General features: G+C 35.5%; 1 protein-coding gene across 5 annotated transcripts in view; it reads right to left on the reverse strand.

Moving 5' to 3' along the window:
* Positions 1-14664, reverse strand: part of PDE10A (phosphodiesterase 10A) — a 435545-nt gene that overhangs the window by 57135 nt on the left and 363746 nt on the right. For all 5 annotated transcript variants that reach the window (XR_011974697.1, XM_072643848.1, XM_072643847.1 and 2 more), the window contains 4 exons: positions 11800-11942; positions 10846-10929; positions 6570-6720; positions 5234-5389 (listed from right to left, as the gene is read on the reverse strand). Coding sequence is in view for 4 of the 5 variants with exons in the window: in XM_072643848.1 (XP_072499949.1) it covers positions 5234-5389; positions 6570-6720; positions 10846-10929; positions 11800-11942 (534 nt within the window). In the remaining variant the exon portion in view is untranslated. The remainder of the gene's footprint in view (positions 1-5233; positions 5390-6569; positions 6721-10845; positions 10930-11799; positions 11943-14664) is intronic.

Genomic DNA, 14664 nt, shown 5'->3' on the forward strand with positions numbered 1-14664 from the left:
GAAACTGTAAGGTGTTATATAAATGTGTGCTATTATTAAAGACAACATATTTGTCCTTTATCTTTCAAAACCTTGAGCTAAAAATAAGCACCTTGTAAAGTGAATAGTACAGCCTTTGTCACTGAAATCTAATTTGCTACCTCTCCTACCCCATACTCACCTTTGAGTAGGAAACAGCAAATACAAATGACAGCAAAACAAGCTCACCAAGGATTTTGTGTTTAAGAAAAAAAAAACACTACTTTCAAGAAATGTTTTAGGAACAACACAGATTTAATTCAATTTCCTGTAGTCACTACCTTCCAAATTTATAGTATATTTACTGAATAGCATAATGATGGGGCTGATGCATTAAGATATCCTCAACCATCAAAGACAGAATACATTATCTTCTATATACTGACAAAAAACTGGACAAAAATATTTTTGAAAGATTTCCTTCAACCACCTATGTTGAAAAAAAATGTGTTTCCTTGCTAATATCCAAATAGAAAATGCAATTTTCCAAAATAACCCTAACCCCCAAGCTTTAATAAATCAATGCTTCATTATACTTATTTGCTAGGGAAATACAGGTTCTAAAATAAAATTGCTCTCTTTAATTATCCTGATTTTGGAACAAAAAAAATTGGAATTGTGGAAGATAAAAAGTCTTTCCTTACTTTTCATCCTAATCTTCTACTAAAACTGTGCTTGAAAAAGAATCAAGGAGAGCCAGTGGCATCCACTGCTTACTCCTATTCTTCAGTGAGTGAATACATTTTCACTTCAACAGTGCTGGGGTGCAAAGAGCACTGGATTGATATGATAGGCATCAGTCACCAATGGAAGTATCTAAAACAGTTAAATATTTCCATATTACTCTTGTAATCTCTGTAACCTACACATACTGAAAATCAGGTATAATATGGCTTTTTAGCCCAACTTGCATCATATTAACATCTAAACATATTTACAAGACTTAAAATTTACAAGATCAACATTCAATTCTTCTACTTGGAAATGCACGTTAAGTGTATCTGGAAAAGTCCCAAACCATCAATATACAATCAAGCTTCCAAAGCAGTTCAAAGAGTTAACAAACTTTGGCTTGCTATAATGTGTAACTAGAAGTAATGCTTGAAGATTGCCCAGACTTCACTTGGACTAGGGGATTCCATGAGGCATAGTATGCCTCATAGAGAACTACAATGATCTAATATGTCATGAGTCTGTAGAAATTTCAGTCACACTTCCCTGGCACAGAAAAACTAACTTCTCCTCATTCTTGAGAAGAGGAAAGCTAATTTATTTCACTGTGTCACTTTTCTTGTAACTGACAAAGAGATGAATAATTCAAAGAAGTTTTTGTTCTATAATATCAAATAAGGTATTTCTTGGAAAGTTGAATTATCTTTGTCATTCAGTGCAACCCATTACTAATGCATACTCAATGCAAACAGTTCTATAGGACCTGACTTATTTATTTTGGTAGCACACAGATCACACACCCCAACCAGAATTTCTAGATATTCCTGAATGCTCAGCTGGACAACCAGAATGTACATAGCTATTGATTTAGGATCCACCAATTATTTGTCATGAATAAAAAGATAAGAGTATGGGCACAAGAAAACTGAAGAATCATTGCTGGAGTGACCGAATTGTAATCTTCCACATAAACTTTATCAGTCAGAGCTCACATGGGGAAATACAACAGAAATGTCAAAGAGAAAAAGATCTGGAACCACTGCTCCAATGACATTGTCCACTCTGGTAAGCCCAAGATGTGTGAATAAATGTCCCAGGCCTATTTTCTATGGTTTTCTATGTACTAGCCTGTCAGTCTAGCTACCACCAAATGTAAAGGAAAGACAGTAATCCAGTTGTTTTTTTCCATACTCACAGTGCAAATCCTGATTAATGCACCAGACTCTTTATTTGAGTTAGAACAATAAAAGTTAATATAAAATATGCAATGGTTGTAACTCATTACAAGTCTTCAGATACTAAAAAACATGAATATGGATCAAAGAAAAATTTGTGAACTGCAGTGGGGAAAATAAAAAAATGCTAAAGCGAAACAAAAGAATGCAAATAATCAGTTCCTAAATAATCAGTTTTGTATTTCAAAAAATATTGAGATTCACAATGTTGGAAAAAGGAAAGAAAGGATGAAGATACTATACACGGTAATAAAATAACAAAAACTAGTCAACTAGGCCCTCGTTTAAAAGAAAATTGTTCTTTAAACCTTGACAAAACTGACAGAAACATCCTATTTACACCTAAGATCTCAACTTTTAATAAAGATGTCTGTAGAGATCAGTATTCCTACTTCAGTTAGGGAAGGAGGTTGAAATGATAGTATATTTCAGATTTGCTGGGCAAACATTCAGGCATTATTTGCCACAATATGAACCAAAACTATTTTTCTAAGACTCTCTTTCACTATTCCCCTATATGAAAGATGTTATCTGGATTACGGCTAGGTCAGTGTCATGGCTAAATTTCACTATATCTTCCAACAGCCCCTATACAATACAAAAGGACATAATGTTTGCCTTGTATATGGAAATAAGGAAAAAAAATAAAGATTAAGATAAGAGGAATCCTTGATTGAGGGTAGACTGATTCACTAACTAACCTTGAAAATAAGACATGCATTCTCACTTAAGTCTTTTGGTTCTTGGTATTTTTCTTTTCAATAGAAAATGCCCTTCCGTTTTCCATCGTTTCAAAAGCTTCAAGGCCCTGCTCAAGTCCTACTGCCTGACATCTTGAACCCTTTGAATTTTTATGAGGTTATGCACTTACTGTCTTGTGGAACTACCCCTATCATCATTTAACACTTCTTACATTTAACTGATCAAATATCCATCTTATATTCTTAGCTGAGCCCTAAGCAACTTGAGACCAGGTCTTTATCTCTCCCAGACCACAGTGCAGGATGTCAATTAAGTTTTCAAATAATATCAACCAATGGTTTTACTATGATATAATTTGGTCTTTCAATGTTGGATCTATATTCTTTACTTTGCAATATGTTAATTTGCAATTATGGTTTTCTATTATTTTATTATGACTATACCAATGCATTAAATATTATAATTATTATATACATTATACAGTACACATTGCTCAGAGAGAATAAACGTTTATATAACACTTATATGCCAGGAACCATGTTAAGCACTTTTTAAAAAAAATGTTATCTCATTTGATCCTCACGACTACCACGTAAGATAGCTGCTATCCTGTATTAAAATGTATCAGTTCTTTTGGCATGACAGAATGTAGTGAGGGTTCCCACTGCCATTAGTCTGTATTCCTAACAGTTCTCAATTCTATGAAATAAATAAAACACCCACAGTGGAATCAGAAAAAGCAGCTTCACTGCTACAGGTGAGACTAGATCTAAGTATAAGAAGAACAGGTGGTATTTAATGATAGTATTTTAGAGGAAATCGAAGTCCTCTCAATCTAAAAATACCTCCCTGTGAGTACTCAACAGAGCTTGAAATGTGTAACAATTAACAAGAATCCCCTTGGATTAAGTTATTAGATATCCTCTTTTAAAAGTATAATTATGTTATACAAGAAAGGTGAAATACTGAGTCATTATTATTCATGAAAACCTGAGCTTAAATTAGTTTATCCTACTTAGCTAGCCAGTCCAGAGAAGGTCTGGTGAAAAAGGAGATGCACTGCTCTTTTCATGGAGAGAAGGGGTGAAGAAAGAGCTAAAAGGGAAAGTACCACCGAGCAAGGTCAGTCCCTTGTCCAAGTCTACACATTTTGAGGTATACTCAAAGACTGGAGAAGTACAACAAGAGACAGAGTGGAGTACAAGGATATTTCTCCTTACAATTTTTGTATATGGGTTGAGTTACTGCCAAAGTTTAAAGTCAATTTTAAAATAAATTATATTGCAACATAGCCAATATTTACTCCAGTAGTCAGAGACTATTGGAAAAGAATAGCTAAAAGGTCTTTACTCTACCTTGAGAGTTATAAGAGGAGGCAGTGTATATATCTTTTTGTTGTTCAGTTTTGCCTGACTCTTAATTTGGTGTTTTCTTTGCAAAGATACTGGAGTAAATTGTCATTTCCTTCTCCAGCTCATTTTACAGATGATGAAACTGAGGTAGACAGGGTTAAATGACTTGGTTCCACAGACAGTAAGGGTCTGAGGATGCATTTGAACTCAGGAAAATTAGTCTTCCTAACTTAGGCCAAGTGCTCTATCCACCGTACGACCTAGCTGCCCCTAAGTATATGCCTGGCATTATTACATGACAGGCAGTGCAGACTAGTAGAAAAAGCATCAAGTTTGGAAGAGGAAAATCAGGGTCCGAATCTTGGTTCTTCCATTTACTATCTCTGTGACACTGGGTCACTTAATCTCTTTGGGCCTTAATTTCCTTACCTGTACATGAGGGGATTGGCCTAGATAAGGTCTATGGTCTTTTCTAGCTTTAATCCTACTCTCTATACACAAAAGATTATCACATTCATATCATTAGTCAGAAACCTATAGTCATTTTGCTTAAATAGAAAAGAAACCATACCCAAACTTTGGAAGAATTCATGTTCCTTATCACTAACACATAATTTTGCTAATATAGATAAAATGAGCTAATTTAAAGTACACATAAAGGAAGCATACCACATGAGAACACAGTGAAAGTTAAGACCATACCTGTCCAGGTAACTGAACCTTGCTAATTCATTTTAAAATAAAAAACACATGTAGGAAAAAAAGCTCTAAACCCTTTAACCTTCCTGAGGTTTGCACACGTTCCTGAGGTTGTCTTTAGGATACAAAAGCTATGTTCCTACACTGTAGTCCAAAGGCATGTAAAATTGTGTGTTTAAATTAAAACATCAAAACCATCAATATTACCTTGGATTTTGCAGTGGCCCCTATGGTCAAATCAAATGTGCAAAGAGAAATATATGTTTCTGAGTTTGCTGCAAGAATTTTTTTATCCCAAAGATACCTAAATATAATACGAATTTAAGTATAAGTTTTTAAGTGTAAAGATAGCTAATTATACAAAGAATTGCATGGTAGTAGGCCTTAGCTGGTGATCTTTGCCACAGATCACTATTTATCTCTCCCTTACAAACTACCACCATCACTTACAAAACCTATCATGCTTTCAAAAACAATGGAGGGAAATGATGAACACATGTGTCTGGCGTGCACATAAGAAGTGTTGCGTGGAGGTAGCACATTCAGTCCCCTTACCTGCAGTAGAGATACTGTCTGCGAAAAGTGGTGCTGCTCCATGGTTGAGGTGGAGTACAGAGCTGCCAAAGGGTGATCAAACTTCTGAAGGTAGCTATTACTGAATCCCCTGTGGTCTAGGTCATGACACAGGCATGCGATCAGAAGTCCTTTTCGCTAAGGAAATGTAGAACAGACATTCAAAGGAAGGAAATGGGATGTGATGAGACTCATATTTGCCTTCAATGCCAAATTAACCATTTTCAGTAATGCCATCAACTCTCTCTTGTCCCCACTGAGAGATGTGTAGATCCTCCCAGCAGTTAGGACAGGTACATAGTAGGTACTTAATACGTGTTTACTGATTGTTTGACAAGACCCCAGTCCCAGCCGATGCCTTTTCCCTTTCTTCATTTCTCTCAGCTGATACATCCCCAAGGGTATCCAGTTTCTCTATTCATTTATAGCCAGGGGAGGAAAGTGAAGGAAAAAGGTGACAGAACAGTGACAAAGTATTAGTAAGCAAAGTGACTTGGAGCAAGTCACATTATTTGGATTTAAAAAGAAAAATTATCTGTGCGTGTCTGTGTCATTCTTCTCTACTCTGAATAAGAACTGAGACTATAGGTCAGAAAAGGGTTCAATTAATAATAAGCAAAGGGTACACAGAGGGGAATAATGAAAAAAAAAAAAAGCTAAGAAGAAAAAATTGTGCCAAGGGCTGAAGGCCCTTGAATGTCAGGGAAAACAGAACATTTTTAGTAGGTAATATGTAGTCACTGAGGACTTCAAGCATAGGGATTGATATGATCAGTTCTATGGCTCTGAGACACAATTATGTTGTGGATATGAAGGATGCACTGTTAAGGGGAGAGAGTACAGGCCAGGAAGATTACAAAGTCATCTTGTTAGTCAAGATTTGTGGCAATGAGGGCCTGGACTAGACTAGGGACATTAGGAACAGAAAGGAGGGGAGAGATGTGAGAGATGTTACCGAGATAGATTATACAGAACTTGGTGCTAAGTTTGGAAATATATTTTGCAAATAATTATAAGTATAATCTTCATACCTATACTTTGCATACAAAAAAGAAAATGTTAAATGACATAAGCTAAAATCTCAGACTAAACCAAAAAAAACCCAGATGATCTCTTTGGTAAAGATCCAATTGGTAAAAGCGCTGATATGTGCCCTCAATAACTATGATATTGATAAAGGCTTAGCTATTGAGCTTTAAGGAAAGTCCATTAGAGTTTCAAGGTACTTAAGTTATTTGGCTTCATAGCATACCATTTTCTCTAAGCTTAACTGAAATAAGAAGTAGTTTTTCATATATACATATTTCTTTATACCTACCTCCAGATCTGTAAAAAGCCCTTGATTATTCTGAAGTATGGCATACATGCAGTGTGCCACAGTAACTGCATGTTTCCAGTTGTGATAAGGAACGCGTCGATAATTTTTCTTAACGGACATAATAAAACGACATAACTTTTCAGAGTCAAAGCTGTATGGAAAAGAATTGTTATAATAGTAAAAGAAGTAAATCAGTTTAAGTCAATTAAAAACTATATACTCTAAAAGAAAAATGGCAAAATATGGTTTTATACACATGTATCATATTGTCTATAGCTAATTAGTATGTGAAAGGGAGGGTCTGTTTTTGTGTTTTTGCCTTTCTTTGGATATCCATCCCTTATCAGACTGTCAGGCACATACCAATGCTCAATAAGCATTTGTTGACTAATTGACATATGCATACATCTACAAATACATACATATGTACATAAGTTAATATAAGTACTTGTGACAATTATCTATTGGAATTTTCCAGTGTAGTAACTCCTACCAACTTAAAGTAAAAACTATCTATAAAGTATAGGCTTAGGAAGATGCCTGAGGTCCAGAGATGTCAAATGACTTCACACAGTCACACAGGCAAAAAATATAAAATGCAGGATCTAAACCAAGTCCTCTGATGTAAAGCCCAGGACTTGACCCACTAAGTAACAATGCCCTCCCTCCCTCTCTTCTTTCCCTCCATCCATCCATCCATCCATCCATCCATCCATCCATCCATCCATCCATCCTTCTACGTAAACAGAGCAGTAAACTATGCTAGCAGTAAAAAGAATTATAGGAAGAACAGGGATCTTAGAGGTCAACTAGAGTAACTCTTTCATTTTACAAATGTAGAGAACTGAGGCCCAGGATTTAAATATGTACACCACACACACACACACACACACACACACACACACACACACACACTCTCTGCAATGTTAATTATGTTAATGAGAATTAAAGATCTTCTCCACCCATTAATGGGCCTGCCCATTAAGGGAAGCTTGATTAGGGGAGATTTGTTTTGTAGGAAGGCCCACACCTTTTCTTAATTTCCAATGAGGGACTGGTTCTGAAGGGTTGTAAGGCCCACATATACATATATACACTCTGAGGGAGGTTTTATTTTGGGGCTTACTCACTGGAAGTGTTTGTTTGGCTAGAGGAGACTCTGGGTAGCTGCTAAGGAGTCACACAGCTCTGAAAACCCAGATGTTGGTGCTCCTTTCTCTGATAACTATGTATGTATGTAATGATTAGGCAGTTGGATTTGTCTGTTGATCTGTGATGTATGTATTGTTTATGGTCAGACAGTAGGAAGCCCTATCTGTTGGTCTTTATTTCTCTGTATTTCCTCTGAAGTTCAGGGTGCTGACTTTTTCCCCTGACCTAAGTGAATGATATATGTGGTTGACTGAAAGAGATTGTTGACCCCTTAAAAGTTGCTTTCCTTTTAGAAAAGCAGATCTAAGAACCTGTACAGCAGGCCCTCCTGTGTATGCCAGGGTCCTTGCTGTTACACACACACACACACACACACACACACACATTGCAACATCTCCCTCCCATTCCTTATCAAGAAGTATTAATTAGTTGCTATGGCCATATCTTTTATTATGAGTTCTACATGCTCACTTACTCTGGTCCATGAATGATACATGCAGAGTCTGTCAACAGATCCATAGTTAAAGACCTTTATAGCTTGGTAGGACCTGCAAAACCTTTGGGTACTCAAAGTCACTTCCATGGTGGTAACAGATGATATGTCTCTGTCTCTGTCTCTCTCTCCCTTTCTCTCTCTCTCTCTCACACACATACACACACAAATAGGAGTTGGAAGGATAGAAACTCTAAGGAAAGTACTGGAAGAATTCCTTACAGGGATCCTTAAATCAGCTCTCTTAAAAATAAGGAGTTATACGTGTATATGTGTTTCCACTGAAAATGGATCGTAGTCAATAAGATCACCTATCTAAATGCATGTTTTTACTTATATTTGACATATACCTTATAATTTTTAAGAAGGTAGAGAAAAGCAGGCATAAGTACATGTCTAATCCTCCTTCATTTTAAATGGAAATACATCTAACTTTCTCCCTTCTCTTTCTAGTGAGGGAAACTTGGCTAAACTCAAGAGATTGGCCTGGATAAACTGAGAAAAACTGGGGCAATCGAAGGTTTGCAATCTTCCAGACTAGTCCTAAAATCTAAACTAGACAACCAGGGAATGTATTTAATCAACACTATCTCAAAATATATAGCCACAAAGCATCCAAGCCCTTGAAAATCTCATATTTGCAAGCATTTCTGCATTTTACTTACATTCAGTGAAAACAAAGTATTGTATACTGCTTCAAAAAAGGTGTCATGGAGAATATTTAAAATAATAAACTACAAAGTGGGGAATCAAATCACAAGTGTTTTATATACAAGTACAACTCCATTTTAAAGCTTGAAATCTAAATTGCTATACAATGGCCAAATCCAACTATATAAAATTAAAACCTACAAATGACACAAAAAAGTGTACAAAAAGAATATACGTATTGATCTATCGATCTATGTGTATTTGTCTCTCTGTATACTATATGTGTGAATGTATGTACATATCAGATTTGTTCTAACCATGTTTTATTTTATTTGGATTTTTCAGAATGTTCAGAAGGAATACATGCTTGAAGAAGCTAAGCAGGAAAAAAATGTTGATTAAGCTTTTATATCTTAAAGCTTCACTAAAGCTTTTGGGACACCCAGTATTTTAAATTTTGTTTGGTTGTTTTCAGTAAAGTCTGATTCTTTGGGACCCCATTTGGGGTTTTCTTGGCAAAGATACTGGAGTGGTTTGCCATTTTCTTCTCCAGCTTATTTGTCAGATGAGGAAACTAAGATAAGCAGAGTTAAGTGACTTTCCTAGGGTCACACAGCTAGTAAAGGTATGAGGCTGAATTTGAAGTCAGGAATATAAGTATTCCTGACTTCAGTTCCAGCATTCTATCCACTGTGCCACCTAGCTGCCCCAAATGTTTCCTGAACAACTGTGGGCAAAGGTGGCTAAGCAGGGTAACTTTAAACTAGGTCATTCAGACCTATATACTGGGAAGAATATAAGTACAAACACTTGGCAAATTAGATCATGGTAAATAAACTAAGAAACTGACAGACCCTGGTTCTCAAAATACAAATATTTAAAGACTACCTAAATTCTTAGCATATAAGTGTCAGTGGAAGAGATGGCATGTAAAGGACTTAAAGATGAGAGGAAAATGAAGCAATTTTTTAAGAAATTGAGCTGTCATAGTTAAACTAGTGATAGGGTGAAAAATATTTGCCTTTTTTAAGGTTTGTCTTAACTGAAATATTTTATGGTTTTTAAGAATGTAAGGACTGTTAAGGGGTCCCCTGAACTTAGGTTTTTGAGTTGCCATATTTTCCAGAAAAACTGGACCTATTCAGAGCATGCAGAAAGCCCTGAATGTCTAAGACACATTCTAGAAGCTCCCAAACTGAGTTGACATGTGCTATTTGCATCACAAGCTGGACTCTGTGTCTTTTTGATTCAAGACAGGCACCAGACAGTTTGCATTAGTCTACACCAGGCCTGTGAAGCTGGAACCCTGTGTAGATTAGTGGACCCTGCATAGTCCAGCAGTCCCCACTGGAAAAGAATGCACCTTGCTCTTCCCCTTTGGAAAGGGTTTTGTCCTTTTCCCACCTTTGCTGAACCATATCTCCTCCTTTCTTTGTCCTGCTGTTATAAAAATGCAAACTTCTGTATGGACTATGAACTCTTTGCTCTGGCTTTTGGTTCTACATGCATGTTCATTTCTCTTGTAACAAACCTAGTCTTCCACATAAGTTTCATGAAGTTGTGATGTCCTCAGATAAGTAGAAAGTAGATATTAATTCACAGGCTGCTCTTTAAATAAGCAGTTTTGAAAATTAAAAAAGTGAGCATCTTAATTGTCATCTAAGTCATGTCCAAAATACTATAAGTTTTACTATTATTTATCTGTAGAGCCTTCTTCAAACAGAGCCTGGAGGCAGCTGCCCAACCTTTATGCATAGTGTCTTAGAAGAACTGAAAAGCCTCTTTCTGACTTGTCCTAGAACCTAGAACACTTTTTAGTGAGAAAAAAACCCCACAGTTTTACATTTATTAGAGTTTGATATATACTAGAGATTTATAAAGAATAACAAATCCAAGAGGGAGAGGTACATGGCACAAAAGGAAATTATATAACGAACAATAACACTCAAATTTCTGAAAATGTATGTAGGAAATTCATACCAGGCTGTCCCACAGGATTGATGTATCATGTAGACAAAAATGGCAGGCCACATTTCCTCAAAAGGACTAATATCAAAATGGTATCTGAAATTAGAAGAGATAAATTCATTTAGAGTGCATGTAACTTAAAATAAACACAACTGACAAAGAAGATAAACTGCCTAGTTATACATTAAATGATTCAAATTATAGAACAGAATAGCTAGAAGCAACCTTGAAGTCATCTAATCTTTTCTACTTTCCCTGACAAACCTCACTTCTTTTTAAGAACCTCTTGAAAAACAAATTCCATAGGTTCCCTTAAACACTTGGTCCAATGTTTAAGACACAACTTGATTATTAAGATGCAATATTATCATCTGTAACTTCTAGATAGCACTACAGCAATGAAGAAAAATACAATGAAATACTCCTGTCAGAAGTATCATGAGAATCCATTTCTGCTTTCAATGCCCAGATACTACAACTTCGTAACAAGTTCATTTAAAAAGTTTAAATATTGCCGCATTTTTCATATTCAAACATAAGTTTTAATTTAGAGGTAATAAGCAACAGAAAAATCATTTGACTGTTTCTTAATTTGTTGTGCTATTACATTAACACTCAAATGAAACCAGCAGAATGTCAAAATTTATTTTAAAACATTTTCCAGTCATGTAACTTTGTCCCTTAAAAATTTTCTTAAATAATTTTTTTGTTAAAATGAAAATTGCTTTCTTTTCAAAGTTAGTTTTAGAATTTTCATAATCAGTGGGTGCAGTACATTGCCACCAAATGTACAAATTGTTTATTCTAATCCTATAACCCATTCTATTGTAAACTCAGTTTACAATTGTTAAATTATATTCATATAAATTCAATTCACAGTTATCTGCTACATGAAGGAACTGTGCTAGGTGGTAGTTCAAACCTCATATCTGAAAGAAGGGCTTTTATAAGTACAAAGAAGCTCACAATTCAATTTCTTTTTGGAGACTTGTTGGGACTGTGAACTGCATGAGGTTTTGCCATTCTTCTGTAGTACATATGCTGTGATAGGAAAGCTTTTCCATGGTTACTCGGTAAATGCACTCTGAATGGCGAATTCTTTGATACATCTGGAAGAAAAATTCCAGTAAGAAATTAATACAGTCCTACAAACACATTCTGTAAAGTTCAAAATTTTTCATGTAAAAGACTCATAACTTTTCATCCAGATCAAGACACTGTTCCCACTCTATTCTACAAAAACACACATTCATTTTACAGAAACTCTGGAGATTACCCTGCAGTTCTGTTTAAAACTTTGCTATATTTTGTTTTGCAATGTTCCAAAATACTGAGTTTTATGGAAAGGAACAGGGTTGTTCTGTGTCATAGATCATGCTGCCAAAAGTTATAACACTAGGAGAAACACAAGTTGTACTTTTAAAAGGCAAAAGAAATAAGTAAAAGATGTGGGGTTAGACAGGAAACAATAACAACCACAACAAGCCATTCATCTGATTAGGCAAAATCATATTGATGAATGTGACATGTACATGGCTAATTTATTTTCCATTCCTACTTCCATCAATATACTTTACATATCAACACAGCAGGGGATCTTAATGTGTGTGAAACTTTAAGTACCATCTATGAAACTATCTAAGACTTTATTCAGGGAAGATAATTCAGGACTATACTGTATGTTCCACTTAAGACACAGTAGCTGCTTTGCCATCGTTGCGTCCTACATTCTTTGGAGAGACAGCACTTGAGCAAACATTTTTTAAAAGATCAAAGTCAAGCACCAGGCCTCCTACCTTCAGGACTTAGTAAAGAGTCTCTGAAGAACAAAAGCCTCGAAGGAGCACTGAGTTTAAGTGCTTCTAAATATGGAAATCTTAAATTCAGTCTCAATTCAAAATCGTATTTATTCCTGAACTAAGAATTATGCTTATCTTTTGAAAGAGCTCTCTAGAAAAGAAGTAGAATGAGAAATGAATAGAAATCAAGTGTTTTCAGAAGTAGTAAGAAGGAAAAAAACAAAAGACAAAAAGCTACCAGCTCCGGAAGGTCGGCATCTACCACCAACTGCTTCTGTAGTTCATTGAACATCACACCTGTTCTATTCAGGTGTCCCAGAGCCCGAATGCCCAGAACACAGTCTTAGTGTTTGTTTATTACTGAGTCTTGTGGAATAAATTTTCTCTTGCCAGACTAATGCATTTAAGCAATTACTAGGTTAGAAGAGAGGAACAACTGTATACATAGACTTGCTGTGAGCAAAATTAAGGAGTTGCATATAACAATTGCCTGTGGCAAGCTAAATTGACATTAAAGGAAACTATAATGTACTTTACTAGGATATTAAAAGTAGTTGAGCATGAATAATGGTGGACAAGGTTTAGCACTCTCCTAAAAGGTACGGGGAGCACCTTTCTCCTGGCACTGGTTTTTCTTAAAAGACAACAAGCTATTTAAACTACATAGTTGGTAAGCAACGTAAAGCTATAGAACACCTAAATTTACAAAGCAAACCAGCATAAGTCACATTTCTATCAAATATCATAAAGCAGTTGTTAGCAAGTAGTTAATAACATGAACACAATTTTTAACTATAAAGATTAATTTTATGCCTTGAGGTTAAAGAGCAGATTATTAAAGGAGCAAGGATAGGAAAGAAAAGAGAAAGGATATATCACCCAATGACATGCCAGTCTCAGAGAATAAGCTCTTTTGTTTGGCATTTGAAGCTCTTCAAGACCTTAAACCTTCTTATTTTTCAATCTTCTACTTGACTCCCCTACCTAATAATGCATGATCCTGTTACACTGTTACTTCTCTAGGTTGCATTTCCATGTTTTGGTACTTACTGTTTCTCTGCCTGGAATGTTCTTTTTTACCCCCCATCTCTTTTTTTTTTTTTTTTTTAAGACTTAGCTCAAATCCCACTGTTTACAAGGGGCCTTGCCTGATCTTCCCAGCTGCTACTGCTTTCCCATCTTAGACTATTATCTTACTCTATATGTATATCTTTTAAGTCCTTAGTTATTCATATGTTGTCTCTGTGTGACCCTGGGCAAGTCATTTAACCCTCTATAAAATGATGTGGAGAAGGAAAAGGGAAACCACTTCAATATCTTTGCTAATGAAATCCACATGGGATGACGAAGAGTCAGACAATACTGAAATTATAGAAAAACCTATTTATAGCATCAGACAAGTCTTAGGAAACAGAAAGAATACTTAATCATGATGGGAGATCAATAGTCCAATAAGCCAGGATTCTGCTAAATTTTTGACTTATTTTAAAACAAATGGAATGAAATTAACAAATAAAAACTGCCAAGGAATAAAGAAATGGAGAGTATAGTTATCAGTAGCCTTATAGAGGAAAAAGTAATTTCAGAAAGAGAGGATTGTAAGGCTTATGACACATACACGGTATATAAAAACAGCAAAATTAGTTAAAGAGTAATCTGCCTGTTATATTCCCTTGGAGGCATACTGAATGACTAAAAGTTCCTCACCTTTTGGATTTGTGAGAACCAACTTAGGGGTTCTATGGGAGTGAAACACTTGCTCCACTTCCCAAGCAAATTTACAAGTTTTACCACCTGAGTAAGGTCAAGACTTCCCTTTTTACCTCTTCTGTGTTATATTCCAATTCAAAATAAAGAAAGGCAAATGAACCAAAATTCTTCCAGTGAAATCTCAGCTTTATATAGCAATTAAAAATGTGTCTCTGGGCATCTGTTAACTAAACAAACCAGGAGAAAATGAATTATGCTGGTGTAACAAGTTATGGTTCCTTAAAAAATCACTCCTCTAAAAATATCTCTGGTACTATCTCTT

Source organism: Notamacropus eugenii, chromosome 2 (genome assembly GCF_028372415.1).
Source record: "Notamacropus eugenii isolate mMacEug1 chromosome 2, mMacEug1.pri_v2, whole genome shotgun sequence".
Classification (NCBI taxonomy): domain Eukaryota; kingdom Metazoa; phylum Chordata; class Mammalia; order Diprotodontia; family Macropodidae; genus Notamacropus; species Notamacropus eugenii.